Source organism: Terrapene carolina, unplaced genomic scaffold, assembly GCF_002925995.2.
Source record: "Terrapene carolina triunguis isolate 2854851 unplaced genomic scaffold, T_m_triunguis-2.0 Scaffold66, whole genome shotgun sequence".
Taxonomy (NCBI): Eukaryota; Metazoa; Chordata; order Testudines; family Emydidae; genus Terrapene; species Terrapene triunguis.
In genome coordinates, this window is record NW_020664417.1 from 32,763,165 (window position 1) to 32,785,802 (window position 22,638).

General features: G+C 38.7%; 1 protein-coding gene across 1 annotated transcript in view; it reads right to left on the reverse strand.

The window, feature by feature from the left end:
* Positions 1-22,638, reverse strand: part of LOC112103316 (probable ATP-dependent RNA helicase DDX60) — a 78,462-nt gene that overhangs the window by 22,016 nt on the left and 33,808 nt on the right. Inside the window, 15 exon segments of the mRNA XM_029910673.1 lie at positions 1,153-1,297; positions 3,163-3,321; positions 4,517-4,644; positions 6,239-6,367; positions 6,456-6,560; positions 6,663-6,772; positions 6,969-7,108; positions 9,391-9,506; positions 10,050-10,145; positions 12,431-12,550; positions 13,562-13,711; positions 15,268-15,420; positions 16,206-16,369; positions 17,535-17,787; positions 20,213-20,385. Coding sequence (XP_029766533.1) covers positions 1,153-1,297; positions 3,163-3,321; positions 4,517-4,644; positions 6,239-6,367; positions 6,456-6,560; positions 6,663-6,772; positions 6,969-7,108; positions 9,391-9,506; positions 10,050-10,145; positions 12,431-12,550; positions 13,562-13,711; positions 15,268-15,420; positions 16,206-16,369; positions 17,535-17,787; positions 20,213-20,385 — 2,141 coding nt within the window.

The window sequence follows — 22,638 nt, forward strand, 5'->3', positions numbered from 1 at the left end:
TTTATTTCTTTGTTGTAAACTGGGACTTTTTTGTACTTTGATCCAATGTAATTGTAATGGACGTATTTCTTCCAAAAATAATGTATACATACCTAGAGGCTGATGTACATGATTTGAAGAATTTTAAACACACACACACACACACACACACACACACACACGAAATATGCATTAAGACTCTGATTCCGGAAAGCATTTAAATATATGTTTAAGCATGTGCTTAAATGGTTTCCTGAATTGGGTCCTATGATCAGACAATCTAACTGGGAGCCTCCATCATCTGTTTATCTGAATGATTGGCTAATTTACTGAAATTTAACATATACAATATTTGTGGTTTTATCCTGATGAACTCCATTGTGTAAAACAAATATTTATTCATCAGAATGTCTTATTCTCTAGTCTGATAGTTTGAAGACAGAATCTATCTTATCAAAAAGCCAAATCCAGAATTATTGGTATAAGGCACTTGAACCCATGCTTAAATTCATTCCTATTCAAGAAAGCACTTAAGCATGTGTCTTGTCATGTATCATTGGAACTTCATCAATATTACATTTAACATGGCAGTCAATGTTACATAAAATTGAGTATGTGCTTAACGCTTTCCTACATAGATACACTTTCCTGAAATGACACCATATGGCTATTTTGTGATGTGTACAAGACTGGGAAAGTCATGCTAGCTCCAAAGTGAGTTAATCAATTAATCAAAAAAATACAAGTCCGAGATCAGCAACTGATAGAGCTGTGCATTGAGGAGAGTTCACAGGAATGAATTCCTTGCCTTCTACACTCCATAATTCCCAAAGGATGGGCAAATCATCCTCTCCCCTCAGGCCATAGTGTCTGTAGGAATTACAAGAAGCTCTAATGCTGGAGTAACTCTCCTGCCTGGATCTCAGTGAACTCAGTGGGAGGATGAATGAGTCTGAATCCATCTTAAAAATAAAAATCAAATGGAGGTGAAGGCACTCAGCATCTCTCTAGAGATGCTCTGTATCTTGCAGGACCGGGCTTTCAATTTAGACAAGTTTCATGACAGATTAAGCACAGAATTATAAAGTACAGCGATATCACACATACTAATCCTATATTTAAATGTTTAAAAACAAAAGCAAAAGTTATGTTTATCAATAATGAATTACTCACTTCTTTATCCACAGCTTTAGAATTAGCATAAGTACTGTCTGGAGGGACCTTAGTAAGCTTTTCAAGTCTTTTCTTTAAATGTTGTTTTTTGTTCAAATTAAGGATCATTCTCTCAAGTTTAGTGGAAGACTCCTTTTTTAGGTTACTGTATAAAACATACAATTTTAAAAGGGTATTTTTTTTTGTAATTAAAATTGATTACAAAGTACTCTTTTGACTTTTCAACTTTTAAATATGCATTTCCTTTTCAAGTGACTCATAAATTAAGATCTCAAAACTAATGTAAATTCACAAATCATTAAATATATATCAATTGAATTTTATATCATCGCCTTCATACAAAGCAACAAGAACATTTTAAAGTATAAGGCAGAATATAAAGTGACTTACACGGGCAAAAAGGATAATGATATACAAAATGGAGGAAACTGAAAAGAAAGCAGAAATGTAAAAGTGGAAAATATTGCCAAGAAAGTACAATATTCTTGCAAACTAAGGATAGGTACTCTATTGTACAGTAAGAGTAGAATGAAAGAATGCTACAGTAGTGTGGGAAGAGAAAGACGACAGGGGTTTTGTATCAGTTTATATGCTAACATGAACTGGAAGATTTAAAGTCATGAATCTGAAAAAGGAAGAGTGACGTTGGGCCAGATATGTAAAGGTATTCAGGTGCCTAAAGATAGGAATCTACTAGGATTTTCAAGCGTACCTAGGTGCCTAACTGCCATTGAAATAAATTAAAATTTCATCATGACATCAGACCCCACCCCACCCCCAATGTACACTCCAGAAGGTTACAAAGATGGCACTTAGACACTTTTGAAAATCCCATTAGGCACTTATATGTATCTTTAGGTGCCTAAATACCTTTAAAAATCTGGGTTTTGATGTTTGACAAAAATAAGCAAGTTCCAGGTAGACAATGGAGCAGAAATGAATAAGCTGCTCTCAACTGTAGACACATTCAGTGCAGGCAGGGAAACACACTTAAGATTCATTCACTTTGAAGTAACATACTCTTCATGGAACAATCACCACCTCAGTCCACATGAGCCCGTGCTCCAGGGGTCCATCCTTTAAACTCAGGTTGTAGGAGAAGGCTAGCTATATTGGAAAGCAGCTATCAAAAGAAAAGCACTTTTTCTGCCAAAATGCCTGGCCCATAGTTTTGGAGTGAGATTCTGTGCTGCACCCTAAACATCACAAAACACATAGCACCTCCCGATCCTAGACTGCTCTGGGGGCTGAAGAGGTCTCCGGCATAACTTTGACAGCCCTGGGGGCCTGGCTAAGTTAAGGAAGCCTCCCAAGACTGCCCTATGGACTGCAGCACTGCTTGGAATCTCCACATTGCTGTTTGTTGCAGCACTGCCTCCTGCACCATCTGTGCTAGAGTTTGAAAACAGGTCCTTGGAAAGCAGCCTTATGGCTGTTTTCTGCAGTGCCTGCTCTAGAAGAATCCTCATAAAGGAGCTTTTAATGGCCTCTTTATGCTGCTCTGGCCCTTTTACATGGTGCAAAGGGGCCAAAGCAGGGCTGAGGATCTCACATCTGGCATGTACTTTTCTTGGGTTTGATGTCATGACTATATATTTAATTACATAATGTTATGTCTGCCATGTCTGAATTTGAAAAGTTTGATTTTGATTTGGGGGACTCAGACAGGAGTTGTTTGGACATCACAAAAATCACTCTGTTCTATTGATTATGTATAGTTAGGGAGATGGATATTGTTAACATTTGAAGGATGTAAATAACAAGTTTTTATATACCATATAGGTAGCCTGCCAAAGGAAATGGTGGAAACCATCATCTCTCCCTTGCCCATTTCATCTGTTTGTCTGTTGCATCTACTTGTTATTCCTGGTATTAAAAATATAAACTCGTTGAAGCACGAATTGTCTCATGCTATGTGTTTTTACAGCATCAAACTCAATTAGGCCCTGATCCTGATTCAGGCCTCTGAGCACTAACAGAATAAAATACTAAATATATAGTAATACTTACGCAGCCAGACATTTCCCTAGAGTTTTATTTGTTTTTCTTAGTTTGTCTGTTAAACTTTTTATTTTTTTCTCAGTATTTGGATCTCGTTCACTCCTTTGTTTTTTCATCAAATTATAAAATGTATCTATGGCTGTTCTTTCTACTGAATGAATGTTAAACCTTAAAACAAAAATTGAAGTAAGATTAGTTAATGCTGATTGTTAAAGAGATACATATTTTAAACAAGGTACTTATGTCATACTGTTAGAGTAATAGTCACAAGTAGGTCTTGTAATCTGTCAGTTAATTCTATAAATTAGAAATATGTCCCTATCTCTATTAAACAAATCACTTAAGGACATGCTTAACTTTAAACATATGAATAGTACTATTGACATCAATGGAAATACTCAAACGTTTAAAAAGTTTAGCATGTGCTTAATGCTTTGCTGAATTGGATCTTACACCTAAGCAAAGTGGGTAAGCGGATGGTAGAGTTCTATGCCTACTTTGCACAGGTGTAAGTATTTATGCAAGATACAAGGCAGCTGAGAATCAGGTCCTTAATATAGTTAGCTGACTCAATTTCTCAGAATTTTCCTTTTTACTTTTGTCATTCTGTATAGACTCTGACTTATCTCTGAGCAATCACATCAGTTTCCTATATTGCTGAGGACAATTTCTTGTCTCAGATTATTTTATATCTCTCAGTTATAGTTGTAATTGTTTAAAGAATTAAACAAAATGTATGATTTTTTTTAAATCTATTCATTTAGATTTTTGTTTGAAATTGTATACACATGTGAAAACACACACATACCACCCAACAACTCCATTGTCCATTTTCTTCAGGAGACAAAGGAGAAAAAAAGAATCAAGCTTTTTTTTTATTTAAAAACATTATTGACAATACAAAATGGATTACATACCATAAATATATATACATGTGCATATACCTCTCTATATATTTATAGCTATGAACCTTAACAATTCCAATGTTGCAAGGCACTGAGCACCTTCCTGATATGCCTTTAATTATGTAGTGTGTGTGTGTGTGTGTGTATGTACATACGCACACACAGTTTAAAAGTTTCCAATTGTGGTTCAGCTAGACTTTTTAACACCTCATGGAAGCGAACAGGATGAGAGTGCTTGTGATCTACAATATGAGCATTTACTTCAAATGTTTTTAAACAAATGGATATTCATACCTACCACAGTCTAACAAACAAAACTTAATCTCAGGAGACTCTTGTAAATAAATAGCACACTACAAAACATACCTTGCTGAGCCATGTCAGTATTAGCTCCAATATACATCATTTTAACTCTTGTAAAAAGATATACATTAAAAAAAAAGAATTTGTATATTTACATAAAAAATATGGCAGGCAATTTATCCATGTCTTGTAGTTTTTCAACAAAATGTGCAAATCTGATCCGCTTTTCATTTTCTGAACAATCAACAGGGTGAGGTTTAAGGGACTCCAGCAGCTGATGCACCTAGACAAAGTAGTGTTAGTGATCTGATTTATAGTGCAAACTGTATGTTATGGAGCAGGCTATAAACTTTGTTATCTGAGGCAACTATCCTTCCTAATATCTTTGTTCAAGGAAGTCAAAAATTCCAGACATTGAATCATGTGCTCGTTACATTAGAGTACATTGCTCCCTTACCACTTACTGAATCCTAAATTCTAATTCTGGCTCAGTCAGTGATTAGTCAGCTCACTTCACCTCTTTCATGATTTCCCCATCTTTAAAATGGGGATAATACTTACAGGGCTGTTGTGATTATTCTTCAGGGCCAAATTCTGGAACACTTGCTCAGTGTAATCCCACTGGCAACAATGGGGTCACAAGGATGTAGCTTAGGACACAACCTGGCCCAGTATATTCAAAATACATATACAAGTTCTGGTAATCACAACAGATTTCAGCAAGTGTTGAGTTTATTTGTACTTAAATTCAGGAATTTAATTAGCCCAAAAGATGGTACAAAGCAATAATTCCTAGTGGGTCAGTCTTAAAGGCATGAAAACACAAAATTTGATGAGACCTGAAAAAAATCAAAGGGTGCACAATAATAATAATGTAAATGTTGAATGTAAATCAAAGTAATTAATTTAAAACTCCAGCTTTCTGTTTCAACTTTCTATCTATTTAGGTTTTTATAAGGTCACCCATAATTGTGGCAGCAGTATACAGCCTATGAATGGATCCTTTGAGGATTCTGTGAAACTCAGATTAATTTCAATAAGAATTCCACATGTAGATTGAGGCCTTAAACTGCTGTATGAATGCTGAATTATTGCGAATGTAAGAATCATTGTACCATTAGACATTTTGTTGAAAATACCACATTTTAAAGAGATTTTGCTTTTTCATATTATTTATTATTGTTTCCCTTGTCCTCCATCCACTGCCCGATCTTACTGCTTGTTATGGTATATCCACTGATGTATCTTGCCTTAATTAGAGGCTGGATTCTCTTCTCACTTATACAGGTTTTACACTGGTGTGACTCCACTGATTTCAACAGAGATGCTCCTGATTTATAGAGTGAGGCCCTAGGTTGTGAGCTGCTAGGAATAGAGATCTTCTATTCGGTGCTTGTAAAGTGTTTAGGACAACCCTCTAAGTGTGAATGTAATCCAAATAATTATAATAATAATTAATATAATTAATCAGAAAAAAAAGCTTCTTCAACTGGAAACATGCCCACTACCTACAGTTTGTGCAAAGGGATTCAAGAATGCACTAAGATAAGAAGTGGACTAAAGTAAAGCAAGGCCAGTGAGAAGGCATTAAACACAAAAAGTGGGATTTTTAAAACTATCTAAGGAAGTCGGGACTCCAGCTCTCACAATGGCAGTTATATGACCCATTCACTTCAGTGCTTTTGAAAATCTCACCCAAACACATTAGACACACCACTGATATTAGGAGCCATTGGAACTTTAGCCATAGAAAATGCTTTCAATTATTAACAAAAGAAACAGCAAAAAGTTAGTTTTAATAACTTAGGGGGTACTTTACTATATTAATATTGTATTTACGCTTCAGAAGGGGACATGCTTCTGACATTTTTAGTTACCTTCTCTCTTTGGCCAAGTGTAATCCAGTTGATTAGTTCTTTCTTCAGCTCCTGTTCATAATTTTTTGCATCTGCCTTTGTGATTACTATTTTATTCTTGAAAGAGGTAAATTCCTCAGGATCTAACTCCTTGAAAACACCAGCAATAAAAATAATAGCAAACTGCTCTCTCAGTATTTTCAAAAAATATCATCCATGCACCATTGTGTATACACACCTGTAATCTTGGCCACTCTTCCCAGACTTTTGCCATCATGTCATATAGCTGGATACTCTCTCGTGGAGAGAAGGCAATGTCTAAAGGAAGGCCATAGTTCTCAATCTATATGTACATTAAACAAAAGAATCAGCAGAATGATTTTTTTGGTTAATATTGCTAATATAATAGCTGATAAAACCATTTTGGCTCTGGTATTATACTTACATGACTGACTGTTAATGCAGCACATGGGTGATAGTGATCAATGATGAAATCATTATCCTTGAGAGAACACACATACTTTTCCAGATCATTGTATCTCTCTCCATGCAATACTGTATATACAAGCATAAATTTATTTATGAATTGCATCTACACTTGTTTTTTAAAAAAATTAAGGACCCCATTCTGTAAAGATTTTTACTTTGAAGCAACTATTCACAGTTCATAAACTTTAGTACATGTGTAAATCTTTGCAAGATTGGGGCCACAAATGATATTTTCTATATTTAAAAATATTCTGATACAGACCTAGTCTAACTCTATATGATTTTTTTGTTTTTTGTAGTTTTTGCTTCCTTGTACATTTCCTGGCAGTTGTAGAAGAACCAGGGCTTTCTTCTATTGTACTTTCAGCAAGTTGCCAGTATCTTTTTACTGACTGTAGCCACCTAGAGTGCAAGAACAAAATACAGTAACTCCTTACTTAACGTTGTAGTTATGTTCCTGAAAAATGCAACTTTAAGTGAAACAATGTTAAATGAATCCAATTTTCCCATAAGATTTAATGTAAATGAGGGAGGTTAGGTTCCAAGGAAATTTTTTGGGGGCAGACAAAAGGCATTATATACTGTACTGTACTGTACTGTCCTGTGGTTGGGAAGGTCCCCAGGCTTACCCCACACAGGCATAGCCCGCTGCAGGCAAGGACGCTAGGAAGCACCTTCGCAGCAGCAGTGGCAGCTTCCCTGGAGAAGAACAGGCGCCGACTTTGCTAGGGATGCTCCAGACCTGCCTCTTCCTGTCCCTGCTTCACTCCAGGCACACCTCTTCCCACCCCCACTCCACCTCCTCTCCAGAGCAGCCTCATCCCCGCTCCTTCCCCTCCCCCCCAAGTCCTAAGCTGTTTGGCGGCACTTAGGACTTTCTGGGAGGGAGGGAGGGGAGGAGCAGAGACACGGCGCTTCCCCGCTCATCCCCCTCCCTCCCAGCGCTTCCCTGCCACCAAACAGCTGTTTGGCAGCGCTTAGGACTTTCTGGGAGGGAGGGGGAGGAGTGGAGATGCAGCACTTTGCCGCTCCTCCCCCGCCCTCCCAGAAAGTCCTAAGCGTTGGGAAGGAGGGGAAGCGCTGGGAGGGAGGGGAAGGAGGCTTAGAAGAGGAACTTGTGCAATGCTCCCTTGTAAAGTCGCTGCTCTTCCACAGAATCTTACAAGCAGTGGACAGAGCAGGCAGCCAAACGACGTTATAAGGGAGCATTGCACAACGTTAAACGAGCATGTTCCCTAATTGAGCAGCGACGTAACTTTGAAACAACGTTAAGCAGGAGGACGATAAGTGAGGAGTTACTGTAAAGATAAAGCTTCTGTAAAAGAACTGAAAGAAAATAGTTAGGTGTATTTAGAACAGGTTAAAAGGCAAAATATGTAAATATGTGGCTATGTTTTTAAAATCTGAGCCTCAGCTACGTTCCTTGATTTTGTAGAAACATTGTGAAAGCAACCTTTACAACTCCCTTAACCAAACTTTTCTGCTACCTCACAATAAATAAATAAATTAAATAAAATCCTTGAATTTGAATTTTGTTCTTGGAATGGGGGGGGGAGAAGAAAGTTCAGCAAGAAAAAGGAGTTCTGACTTCTGCCAAACTGAATCACCCATGACTAGATGTAGACAAGAAAACAACAAATATGGCCATCAATATAATAACAAATTACCGTTTTGTGTATAAAGAATGAGGAGTACTTGTGGCACCTTAGAGACTAACAAATTTATTTGGGCATAAGCTTTCGTGGGCTAAAACCCACTTCACCGGATGCATGCAGTGGAAAATACAGTAGGAAGATATATATACATAGAGAACATGAAAAAATGGGTGTTGCCATACCAACTATAATGAGACTAATCAATTAAGGTGGGCTATTATCAGCACAAAACTTTTGTAGTGATAATCAGGATGGCTCATTTCCAATGGTTGACAAGAAGGTGTGAGTAACAGTAGGGGAAAATTAGCATGGGGAAATAGTTTTTACTTTGTGTAATGACCCATCCACTCCCAGTCTTTATTCAAGCCTAATTTAATGGTGTCCAATTTGCAAATTAATTCCAATTCTGCAGTTTCTCGTTGGAGTCCGTTTTTGAAGTTTTTTTGTTGGAGAATTGAGATTTTTAGGTCTGTAATTGAGTGACCAGGGAGGTTGAAGTGTTCTCCGACTGGTTTTTGAATGTTATAATTCTTGACGTCTGATTTGTGTCCATTTATTCTTTTGTGTAGAGACTGTCTGGTTTGGCCAATGTACATGGCAGAGGGGTATTGCTGGCACATGATAGCATATATCACATTGGTAGATGTGCAAGTGAACGAGCCTCTGATGGTGTGGCTGATGTGATTATGTCCTATAAAAATCAATTTCTGGCACTTCTCCAGGCAGAAGCAAGTAGTGGGGTGTAGCCAGAGCTCATTCCACTATCTTCTCCCTGCTCATGGCAGCGGGTATCAGGGAGGAACCTCTGCTCTCTCCACCACAGCTGGAGTCACAATGTGAGCTGGGCCAGGCAGAGGTATTGGGCCTTACCAAGTAAAAGCTGTAGCAAGCCAGCTCTGAACCAGATATTTTTTAAATAAACATGAATATTTTCACCTACATTTCATGTTGTACTCTCTGAGGTAATTTTGTCCCATCCAATGTATATAATTCACATGCTGTTATAAGTAAAAAAAAGTTCATGCTTACTCAGTAAGATGTTCAGGATTACTGATAGTTGCAGAGAGAGCTAGAAAGGGACATCGAATCATAACCAGGAGGTGCTCCCAAACTTCTGCTCCAATTTCCCCACCAAGACAATGTACCTATATATATATGGGGAAAAAAATCAGCCTAAAATATGGAAATACATTGTAATGAGAAAAATAACTTACTTCACTAAATGAGTGCCAAAAATTCAGAAATTGCTGCATGTGTCATTAAGGGCCCACTCCCGCCCACTGAGTCCTTCTAATGACTACAGTGGTATTGGATCAGATCTGAAGGACTCAACACTATATTCATTTTGTACCCAAGCCTCCCACTGACTTCACTAGCAGTCTTAGATGCATAAGGAATACAGAATCTGCCCCTAAATTGTATGCTCAGTGTCAGATTTGGTGAGATTTATCATTTCAATTTTTTCCAAAAAATTTGGTAAATTTCTATGCAGTTAAATATAGAGGTACGATGAGGGTCGAGATGGAAGTGGAAGAATTTATGTCTTGAAAATTAAGAAGTTTACAGCTATATTCCCAGAGATGGGCGCTGGCCAGTAATAACAGATATTTTGAAAAATGCAGTCATTGGTTCCTTCTTTCAAACATTTCATACATTAGCTAATTTGATTTCTGTTAAAAGACACCTACCTCATCAAATATAACATATCTTATTCTTTTGACCCAATCCTGGCGATGAGGGGATAGCAACAAGATTTCTAAACACTGAGGCACTGTCACAAGTATCTGAAAAGAAATGTTTGTGACGTATTACTTCTAAGCCTACTGACAAATGAAATGTAAAAAAAAAATAGCTTTCATAATTGAAAAGGGAGGGTAATTATAAATGTATAGTGTCAGCAATGAGGACTTGCAGCTGCACCTGCCTAGTTTCTGGGCTGCCTATGAGCACAGCTGACCCACAGCAGGGACACTTGATTGACTACGCCACCTGTTTGGCCAAGTCAGCAAGCCGGCTCTTAAGCTCAACAGCAACGAGTGATCTCTGGCTGTCCAATGCATATGCCCACAGCTGTGATCTCGCTTGTGCCTGTCTTGCTCCATCTGTTCTAGGCCTGCTTCCCTACTGATTCTGACCACTGGCTTTGGTTTCTAACTCTGGCTCTGACCTCTGGCTCCAGCCACTAGGCCTGACCATCCTCATCCCAGTTCATGACATAGTTGCCTGATCCCCAGATATGCAAAATATAAATAAACTCTAAGTTTAACCTGATCCACCATGCACTGATGCTATTATGTATATGAGAATCACAACATTTTGCTAGAGTAGCCACTGCACCAGGGTGCCTATGTCAGGAGCGGCACCAGGGTTTTTGCCACCCTAGGCGACAGCTCTCCTCCTCATTAATCGGCGGCAGCTCCTCCTCTGAAGTAGCGTTCTCGGCGGCGGGGGTCCTTCCGCTCCGGGTCTTTGGGGCACTTCGGCGGCGGTTCCCAGAACGAGTGAAGGACCCGCCACCGAATTTCCGCCAAAGACCGGGAGCGGAAGAAGCCCCTCTGGGCGGCCCTGGTTCTCGGTGGTGTTTCTGCGGCCGCTTTTCTTCCCGCCCAGAGGAATCGCTGCCGAAATGCCGCCCCCTACATCCTGCCGCCCTAGGCGACCGCCTAGGGTCGCCTAGTGGAAGCGCCGGCCCTGCCCTATGTACTGCATGTAGTTTATGACTTGTTTCACTTTTTCCCTGAACAAGGATGCTGCTTTGGGATTGGGCCCAATATGTGTTAGAGATAACAAAAAAGCTTTGGCCTACTTCTGTTGGAATAATTTAAAAAATGCAGTTCTATTTATTATATTTTATGTGTTTTTAAAAGTAGTGTTATTTTTGTGGAAGAACATCAGCACAGGAATAAGTCCTCAAATGCAATGCAGTGTAAATATCACTGTTGAGAAAATAATGAATATTGATGTTGTTTACTTTATGGCAAAGCTAACAGTGGTTCTAAAACTGTAATGGCCAAGGTAATCATATAGCTTAACTATCATGTTCAATAAATGTGGTCCTATCTAGATATCTTAGGGTTTTATAATGCAGCCCATCACCACTGCAGCTGAGTACCTTCCACATAAAATCAGTAGCAACAGCAAAGTCCCTAATGGACTTAATAGAGTCTCCTCCTTTTTCAAGGTGAAAACTGTGTTTGGGGGTTTGGGATCTTTAATTAACTTAGCTATAATAGTACTACACCTTGACTTTCAGTTTAAGGCATCCACAGAAGCTGTTTTCAACCAAGACAGCAAATCTATCCATAGTTTTTTTGCCAGGATCAATCTAAATCCTACAGTTTGCACCCTTGAAGGCCATTAGTTGTGTGACTGGAGTCATATCAAGAACCCCAGTGTGGTTTTGGTGATGGATGCTGAATAGGAAAACGCTGGGTATGAAGACTGGTGAGGATATATGGCTTGGTGAGGCTACTGGAAGGGAGGCTGGTGCTCGTGGGAGCCACTAGGGGTGGGAGATATTGAAGGCTCTGAAGGTGAGCAAAAGTGTGCTGGTGCTAAATGGGCTGTATTTCTCCATCCTCTCTCAATTCCACACACGGTCTTCTGTGGGCTCCACACTTTCTTGTGGCACCTCAATCTGGAGCTCAGGACTATACAGAAGGTTAGGAGTTGAGCATGTGGAAGGGAGGGTTTGAGTTTGCACTGGAGTTGGGTTGTACAGCAGCAGCAGGAGAAAAGAAGGGAGCAGAGAATCTCTTTCATTTCCCTATCTTGCACCTGCTGGGTGCTAATGACTGAAGGATTTTGATTGGTTTTCTTTCTGTATTTCTCAACTACAGCATACAATCAAGCCAAAGCCCCCTCATGGCCAACATGTAGGTTGTGCCCTACAGGTAGAGAGTTCCTAGTAGGCAGGATGGAACCTTGGACTCAAGTAACTCAGATTTTTTCTAATCTTTACATAGTTATGCCAACATTATTATAGTCAAAAATAAACTTTCTGAGGAGTCAATCAAAAGTCACTATTTAAATAAATATAGTATGCAGTAATACATATAGAATACCGTACCTGACAGTTCAGGGTATCATGGCGATAATCCCTTGTGAAAGTTCCACCTACTACTAATCCATGAGGCAATGTCTTGGTGAACCGATTGTATATAGTTCCCATCACTTGGTTTACAAGAGCCTAGTCATTATTACATAAAACAGATCATTAATAAATCTAGTAGAAAGCGTACATCTACATTAGTATGGTGCTCTGAGATGTGCAGAGGCTTCACAATTTATGACACCAATATTAATTTAGATCAGCAATAAAAGTTTAGAGTACTATAACAACACTTATTTTTTAGTTTCATTCATAACTGATATTGAAGAAACTTGATGTGTGAGCTGGTGTATATAATATTAATTCTGTATTTTACCTCTTTTTGCAAAAGTTTAAAACATAGATCACATTCTACAGTATGTTCCAGAATTTTCCAAAGTCAGACTCTAAGGGTGCAGGCAAAATTTGTGTGCACAGATTCTTTACTTGCAAATGAAAATGGCATTTGGATTCCTAACAATCATAAATGTGCACAACATTTGATTTCACATGCAGTATTGAAAAACTGCACATGTATTAGATGCATCACATATGCACTGAATGTTTCTGTGTGTTAATATCCAGACTTATAACAGTTAATGCTAAAAATTAGCTTTGAAAGGAATATAAAACCCCATGCTTCATGGTTTAATACCATTTCTAACTATTTGGGATTAGGATAAGACCTTCATAAAAAAGATTATCCCACATTTGCCTATTGTGGGGTTTCTTGCTCCTTTCTCTGAAGCATCTGGTATTACTACTATCAGAGACCGGATATTTGACTAGATTGACCTTGGGTCTGATCCAGCAGGCAATTATTAGGTTTCTATGTTTTTTTATACCCTGATCAAATGCTACTTTCATCATTGACATAATATACACTTATTTAGTGCTTTCCACCTTCAAAGTGCTGTATGAACATTAACACAAACTAAATTCTGTATATCAGGTGGGATATTTCTAAACATGTTTAATTAAAGTAGATATGTCTAATTAAAACAGACATATATAATCTAAATCAATTTAAATAATCACCAAAATTGTTTTTAATCATATCGGGAAATACTATAGTCAACATACAAAATATGTAATTATATATAGCCATACCTTTGTTGGTGAAACATATACAACTACTCCTTCATTGCTCTCTTTCAGAACTTTCTCCATGCAATAAAATGATGCATAGGTTTTCCCTGATGAAGTAGGAGCAACAATCACTGCAGACTCATTATTGTCTACAACATCAAGAAGCTCTCGCTGGAGATAAAACAAGTAATTTATTTCAAGACATGTAATTATATATGTAGATTCTAGATTTATATGCTTAATATCAGTATTATAAAGTTCAAAATATTTTTCTCTGCTGCTGCAGTAGTGTTATATTTTTCCATCACACTTTGATTTTTAATTGTAAACTATCTTTTTCCGTAATTTGGCCTGGAAAATGCACTTGGGTTTGAATTGTTGATACAAGAAAGTTTTCAGTTCAAAAGTGAACTTTTTTTTAAAAAAAAAGCAAAATATGAACCAGTCAGTTCAGCAGTGTATAATTTAGAAGCAAAAAAGTCACAGTTTTCTCTGATGCAGTCATTGTTTCTTATGTTATACCAGTACTGCTTAACCACACAGCCCAGAGCTCTTCCCAACTCCCACTACCCAGCATTTCATTATTCTTCTCCCCACCCTACCAGTGACCTTTAGAAGTTGGCCAGGGTGGAGGTTGGAGGGAGGAAGTGGCAGCACTGGCAATATCTTCCCCACTCCCAGCATATTTGCCAAGTTTTATGTTGCTCCTTGAGCAAGTGAATTTTTTGCGGGTGTGAACATGAGAAATGAGCAAGCTGTTTCTGATTCAGCCTTTCTACGATAATATGGAGAGAGCTATGTTTGCTATGTTTGCTGAGGGAACAGGCGTTCCTTCAGAACATGCAGCAGCTTGGATCAACTGTTCTTTTCCTAGAGACAGACGGATGGAGAAGGGCAGCCAATCCAACGAGGATTTACTCATAGAGTAGGAGTTTTCCCCTGACAAAAAATTGTTCCTCTGCAGTGTAAACCCAGAGATTTGACAGGTTTTCTTATCCTTGGCCAATTGGAAGCTTTGGGTGTACAAGGAATGTGGGATTGTTTCCCAGACAGTCCAATTAAATATTTAAATGTACAGTCCCATTACAGTGTATTTGTTACAGCTATTGTGTAAATAAGTAATAGCACACTAAATGCACTGAAACTATTACTCTCCACCCTGTGTAAACAAAAAAAAAAAGTTTGCACGTCACTGGTACATTTCTAATTGTCTTTCAATAAATAACTTAAAATTAAAACTCAGATTATGCATGAAAGTGCATCATATTACAATTATTAATACCAATGCACACAAAGTTCCAGAGGTATTCTTTATACTTAAGAGACAGGTAAAAAATGATAGGTTCCTGCCCTGAGGAGTTTAGATTCTAAGGCCCTGATCTCGCATGGGGATCTGTGACTGTAGAGTCTTGTACCATGCAGAGTTTCACTGCCTTCCACAGGACATCACTGCATTGTCTTCTGGGACACCATATGGCCTTGGGAGTCAGCACTAACAGATCCCAATGCAGGACTGGGGCTTAAAGTAGCATAAGACAGAAAGTAGCATAAGACAGTATACAAAGGATAAAAGGGGGTAAATGAGAGGATAAGTTACAACAGTGAGAGAAATTAAATTTGTTTATTATCATGTATGACTCTCATTCATTGCTTTTTTAAATTTTGAAAGAAAACCTTGACAGAATCTCTAACAGCACTATTTAAAAATAGTTTACATGTAACATTACCTGCCATGTATCTGGTATAAAATGCTGTATTCTGGGATCTGGATCTTTCCTCTCTTCTCTGAACAAGTAACAGCCCATATATTGTAGCTGAAAACGAGCTGCTCCCATCTCAGTAGTATATTTGGCTATCTTCTCATTGTCACTTTCTATTATCTACAAGGTCAAATTAAAATTCAAGTCAGATTTAGAATTAGGGATAGAGTAATTGAAAATGGCATCTGGCTTTTGCATTGTAGAACATTATACAAGCTTTGAAAAATTAGTTTGATGTGTGCTGAGGAGGCGAGGTGACTTTCAGACACTCCCATACAGAAGATCATACAATGCTGGCTTGAGCAATGCATGAAATCATAAAAGTCAATGGGAATTCTACATGCAGATGTAGTGAGAATGTGACCATAAATTTTTAATGGATCTGATAGTTATCAGCAAAGTCCATGTACTCTGAGGCAAGCTGAATATACATTTGCATTTGTCTGCTATGGAAAGATTTGATTCCACAAGTATTATTCACTGTTAAATAGCAGACTGAAGTAATACATGAAACAAGTATAAATGGGTGCAGTTATGTCTCCCTGAGCCTGCAGAAAGCCTAAAACAACAGCTCATACCGTATAAATAATTGCATATCAGCTACATTTTATGAAGGACTGAATAACTCGTATAAATTTTTGTTGAGATTCTATTTTATATCATTCTGTGAGGTTTAGAACCATCTTTTCTTGTTCTACAGTGTTACAATGCAACATTTGGATGATATAAATGGCAGTGTAAAGTAACACTTTGGGAAGTTGGCTTCAACTGAACCAGGTTCAGGCCCAGTGGGTGTAAACTGTCAGGAAATGGGCACAAGTGCCAAAGTAATCTTTGTTGTACCACTTTTAATTTCATTAGTTAATTATGTTCTGTAAAAATTAATTGTATTCTATAAGAATTACCAGGCTAGACAAAGAGCATGCCAAATTCTCAAATCCAAGGTATTTCAGACATCTGGACAACTTTTGTACATGTGGCTTCTTTAATAGTTCCTTGTGTTTTTCAAGAAGTATGTGAATTCTCCTCATCACTTGGACAGCTATGCTTAAATCTCTTGATTTTTTGCCTAAAATAAATAAAGGAACCATTTGATATATGATCAAATCATCAGGAGTTCTTCCAATCTACTCTTCAGGTTTTGGGAACCGACCCCACTGCTCCAACCATGTGTGTGGTGTTTTTTAAATTTTATTTTATTTTATTTTTAAAAGATCCCAGGAGAGGTGGCATGGCTCTTTCCCCATGCTTGGACTATATGATTGGACTATATGCAGACGAAGCGCTCCTGCTGCCCATACCGCCCCAACCTGCAAGGGGCCAGAGCGTAGGCCATCTGGCCTCATGGTCACTGCTGGGTTGGTGTCACCAAGTCAAGGATGGCCACAAGGCAGTAGTCTGCGAGCAGGTACCAGTGTAATTGCTACAGCTGGTCTCACTAGGCAAATGTCAGAGTCAGAGTCAAGCAAAGGTCAAAGACCAGAGGTCAGCAGTAGTTACCAGGCTGGAATCAGGAGGCGAGAGTCTAGGTCAGAGTCAAAGACCAGAGATCAGTTACCAGGCTGAAGTCAGGGTCAGAGAACAAGGCAAGGTCTAGAACCACAGCAAGTTAGATGTCTGTTTGGTTGTTCAGACACCTTCCTAGGGCACCGTCCAGGATGGAATAGTAAGCATGGGCCAATCAGAGGGGTATAGGTTGCTATTGCTCTGGCCCCTTCAGGACATACTTCCTGTGGCACCTAATCTCCATAATATTCTTAGCTGCAGCTTTACATAGGCTCTTGGTAGTGTTGTGGGGATGTTAACTGCCCCAGGCTCTACAGACCAGTCCAGTCCAGTCCAGTCCAGTCCAGTCACCTTCCATTGCACAACTCAGCTCAGTGAACAGCTTATGCAGTCTTCTAAATTTTGTACAGTGAAATCAAGATTTTATGTTAGTAATGTGTGCCTACTGTTTGGTGATATAGGAAAACAGTTACAACATAGTTTAAGTGGTTAATTTAAATCTGACTCATGGCATCCTGAATTTGCCAATATAGGGCTAAATTCTGGCCAGCAATTGAAAAGAGGCCTAATTCTTCCCAAATGGGTGTATATGCATACTTGAAAATTAGCATTAGTATGTGCCTTTATTCTAGCTGTGAAAGTCTAATGAAAGCTTTGGGGTTTGTGGGGGGGACTGGGGATGTAGGATGCAGAATGATCGTGGCCCAAAATGAATTCAGAAAACATACCTTGGTTTCTGCAGTGTTCCTTCCAAACTTCTAAACAGACATTCAGTCCTGCCATTTCTGCTGTGAATTTCACAGAATTACTTTGACATGTCTTGAGGAAATTCTCCAGTCTATTTATTCCATAAGTAAAATTCTCTTTAATTTCCCTTTCAATTGACACAGATAAGGCACTCCACTGTTCCTGTTCTTTCTTCTCTTCTTTAGCTTCTAGTCGCTTCTGGTTTTCCTCTGCAATTATTTCTGCTTTACTTTTCTACAAAAAAATTAATAAAGACATACAGAACTAAATACCAATGTGTGCAAGCAATATGAAAAATGTTGTAAGCCTTGAGCCCAGTCCTTGGAAGTAAATGGGAATTTTGCCTGAATAACGACTGACTGCAAATTATAGGATTTTGCCCCATTTGTGTGTTGTGTTTTGCTTTGAATTTTGTTTAAAATAGTACTGAATTCTCTGCAAGTCATAATTTATTGGTAAATACTGGTACATGTTTTACAAAAAAAAAGGCTTATTCAAAAAGAGCGTTTAGGTCCCAACTTGAAGGCATTTATTTTAAGCCTGAAAAATGAAAATTCTAATTGTAATTCCAGGTATTTCAGTAAATTGAAGACAATTAGGGACCTAATCAAATGCCCACTGAAGTCAATAAAAAGACTCTTGGGGACTTCAATGGGCATTTGATCAGGCCCTAAATCTATACTCCACACTGAATGATACAAAGTGGTCATGATATTTTAACTAAGAAATACAGTAATGATTACTATTGCTCATTGCTCAATCTTGCCCATTAACATCCAGGTACACTTTTTCATGTATCCTGTAAAATCAGAAACGGTGCATGTATTATTCTAGTCAGCAATTTAATATGGAATAGGGCTTGCAGGATCAAATCTTTCTTGATATATAAATGCAGACATTATTTGTCACAAACGCACAGAAATCAAAATCAAAGAACTTTTAGATTTTACATTGGTTAGGAATATTTTCTCAAAACAAACACAAACTAATGTCCTCTATTGCCATCCCTTTCACCCCAAGTGTTAGTACTAGCCATGAGTCCAACTAAGACTTGAGACTTGAACCCACAAATTGTACCTGTCATAAATATAAAGGGAAATGTAACCACCTTTCTGTATACAGTACTATAAAATCCCTCCTGGCCAGAGGCACAAAATCCTCTTACCTGTAAAGGGTTAAGAAGCTCAAGTAACCTGGCTGGCACCTGACCCAAAGGACCAATAAGGGGACAAGATACTTTCAAATCTGGGGGGGGAGGCTTTGTTCTGTCTGTTTCGTGTGGCTCTTGCTGGAGACAGATCAAGAAAGCAAGCAATCCAACTCCTATAGAATTAGTAAGTACTAGCAAGGGAATGCGTTAGATTATCTTTTGTTTTGGCTTGTGATTTTCTCTGTGCTGAGAGGAAGGTGTATTCCTGTTTTTTTTTTTTTGTTTTGTTTTTTTGTTTTTGTAACTTTAAGGTTTTGCCTAGAGGGAAAGCCTCTGTGTTTTGAATCTAATTGCCCTGTGAGATTATCTTCCATTCTAACTTTACGGAGGTGCTTCTTTTACCTTTTTTCTTTCTAATAAAGTTCAGTTTTTTTAAGAATCTGATTGTTTTTGTGCTCATCTTGTTTATTCTCAAGCCTCCCCAGGAAAGGGGGTGTAGGGCTTGGGGGGATTTTAGGGGGGAGATAGGGCTCCAAGTGGCCCTCCCTAAATGTTTGTTTGAATCACTTGGTGGTGGCGGCGTTTACCTAATCCAAGGTACAAGAGAGAATTTGTGCCTTGGGGAAGTTTTAACCTAAGCTGGTAGAAATAAGCTTAGGGGGTCTTTCATGCGGGTCCCCACATCTGTACCCTAAAGTTTAGAGTGGGGAGGGAACTCTGACAGTAGCTCAGAACCAAGAGTACTGTATTCAACTGTACCTTATTGACATTAATTTGATCTACAAACACTGACATAAAAGATGTGTCATACACATGTATTTTTCAATTTTGGAATATTCATATGAGCCACCTGCATCTTCCGTGTGATTGTTTCAATCTCTTACTTAATTGGCCTCTCAGAGTTGGTAAGACAACTCCCAACTTTTCATGCTCTCTGTATGTGTATATATATCTCCTCAATATATGTTCCACTCTATGCATCCGAAGAAGTGGGCTGTAGCCCACGAAAGCTTATGCTCAAATAATTTGTTAGTCTTTAAGGTGCCACAAGTACTCCTAATCTTTTAAATGGCTATTTTGATATAGTTTTCAAGCAGCATATTTAAACAAACCTCAAGAACCTCATTCAATTTTTAAACAGATTATTTCTGAAAAGGTTCTGTAAAAAGCCAACCCTACCTAAAATTTATTTTTTGTTTCCTACTCAATCACATATTAATTGTATAGGTCTCCAAAATTAAAGCTTTCTGTTATCATTTTACTGCTCCAGCTCCAAACACAGCTACTTGTTTATATTTCTGTACAGGGATAAAAATGGGTTCACACTAATTACCAGTTAAATCTAGGGTTCAAGGATGGATTTATTCTTTCAATAAAAATTACTAATGATTGACAAATGAAAAATCCCAGGTAAGTATTCTTGACCAACGCAACTACACCAGAAGGAAAAATCTGAGCCTGGACAGCAGAAAGCATAGGTATGCTATGGAACAACTTGAATATGCTTACATGTAATTTTTTTGTCTTTGTGACAGCAGTCTTAGTGCGTGTGGGAACCAAGGGCACATCCACCTGGGTTACAATTGTCTTTGAAATGTTGCCTTCCAACGATCTTCCATAAAGTCGATAATAAGACTGTAACTTTTGTATGCCTCTTCTTTCTTTTGGACCTTTGCACTTTGCTACAGCAAACAGAGAGAATTATTTTTGACTTATAAGGTAATTGGTGGAATTCCAATATATTCATTTTTTGGCAAGAGATGAAAGCTCTAAATTTAGCCCTTGGATAAAATTTTCAAAAGTGCCCCAGGGCCAGAATTTGAAAGGTAATAGGCATTTAACTCTCTTTAACACCTTTTCAAAATCTGACCCTAGCTGACATAAGAATTTAAGTCCCAGTTTCAAAACTGATTTAGGTACTTAGCGCCAGATTCACAAAAGTACTTAGGCACTTATGCCCAACATTTAGGCATTTTCAAAACTACTGCTCAACTGCTGCCAACTCCCGTAGGTGCCTACATCCCCGCAGGTGGGCATGTGTAAAGCCACCTAAGTCCTGAACACCACCTCACAGCTAGTGAGCTGCTCAGAACCCTAGTGCAAACCAAAGTCCTGGCAGCCCTGAAGCTGAATTCTCAAACTAGGTGAGGGTACATATATCTCACCAGCACATCTACAGGCTCAGGGCCAGCACAAAAGACAGCTGTGACGGGGCCACCCATAAGGCTTTATGGAAATATGCTTATGTGTGTATATATATATATATAATATAACTAGAATGTGTTTTATGCTACATATGCCATGTAACATATTTCTGTAAAGGTCATGATCTACTAAATCTATTAATCCTATTTGTATGCATGTATCATTTTTGTATTCTAAGTTATGAATATTGCCTGCGTACTTGTTTGATTCTAAGTAGGCTGTAGTGAAGCAGTTGGTCAGCTTCCTGAGAAAAGACTATTCTCAGTAAGTGCCCCATCAAGAAACACTTAAGCCAACAATGAACTTGGAGACACCAATCCACATCTGGACTTTCCCAGGAATGTGGCTTGGCTGGTAAGGTACTCAGTCATACATGGACATGTGACTTGCCCAGGTGACTCCAATACTCCATTTTGTAGCTGGACTTTACATAGGAGAAAGGAGGGGGTCTCCACCCACAAGAGAAAGTCTATTTAAGTCCAGGGGAGACCCCTCCATTTTGTCTTCAGCTGGCTAAAGAGAGAGCCTCTCCACCCCCAAAGATACCTGAAAGAAACTGGAACAAAGGACAGTGACTGCAAGGGGTGTAAGTAATTGCTAGACCCAGACTAAAAGGAGATTAGTCTGTAAAAGGAAGCATTCTGGAACTGGTGAGGATCTTATCTGTATTCAGTTTCTTACCGTATTAGACATAGAATGGCGTGTTTTATTTTATTTTACTTGGTAATTCACTTTGTTCTGTCTGTTACTACTTGAAACCACTTAAATCCTACTTTCTGTATTTAATAAAATCACTTTTTACTTATTAATTAACTCAGAGTATGTGTTAATACCTGGGTGGGCAAACAGCTGTGCATCTCTCTCTATCAGTGTTATAGAGGGCGAACAATTTATGAGTTTGCCCTGCATAAGCTTTATACAGGGTAAAACGGATTTATTTGGGTTTAGACCCCATTGGGAGTTGGGCATCTGAGTGTTAAAGACAAAAACACTCCTGTTAGTTGCTTTCAGGTAAGCCTATAGCTGTTAGGGGACGTGATTCAGACCTGGGTCTAGGTTTGCAGCAGGCTAGCGAGTCTGGCTCAAACCAGGCAGGGCACTGAAGTCCTAAGCTGACGGGGCAGGAAGGCAGGGGCAGAGGTAGTCTTGGCACATCCGGTGGCAGCTCCCAAGAGGGTTTCTGTGATCCAACCCATCACAACAGCATACCTGTGTATTTCCAAAATACTCCCATTGGATGTGGGAGACTCAAGTTTGAATCCCCACTCTGCTTGATTTGGAGCAGTGACTTGAGTCTCCAACATCCCAGCTGAGTGCCCTAATCACTGGGCTAATGGTATTCTGGGGGAACACACCTATTGTTTGTGCTGGGCCTGCACCTGTAGGCATGCTGGCAAGAGAGGTATTCTCTCACCTAGTTTGAGAATCCTGCTTCAGAGCCACTGGGGCTTTGGCTTGCATTTGGGCTTTGAGCTGCTCATTTACTATGGGGTGGCATCAAGACTTAGGCAGCTTTGCATGTGCCCACCTACGGAAACTAGGTTCCATGAAGACTTAGGTCTTTACACAGCAGTTAAACAACTGTGGCTGGTCTTGCAGGGCTGTAGAATTGTGTTATAGACATGCGGGATCAGGCTGGATTATATTGTGAATAAAACATCTTATGAGGAGTTTTACAGGAATTCTGTGTGATTATTAACAGATAGTTATTCATTTATAAAATAAGCTCT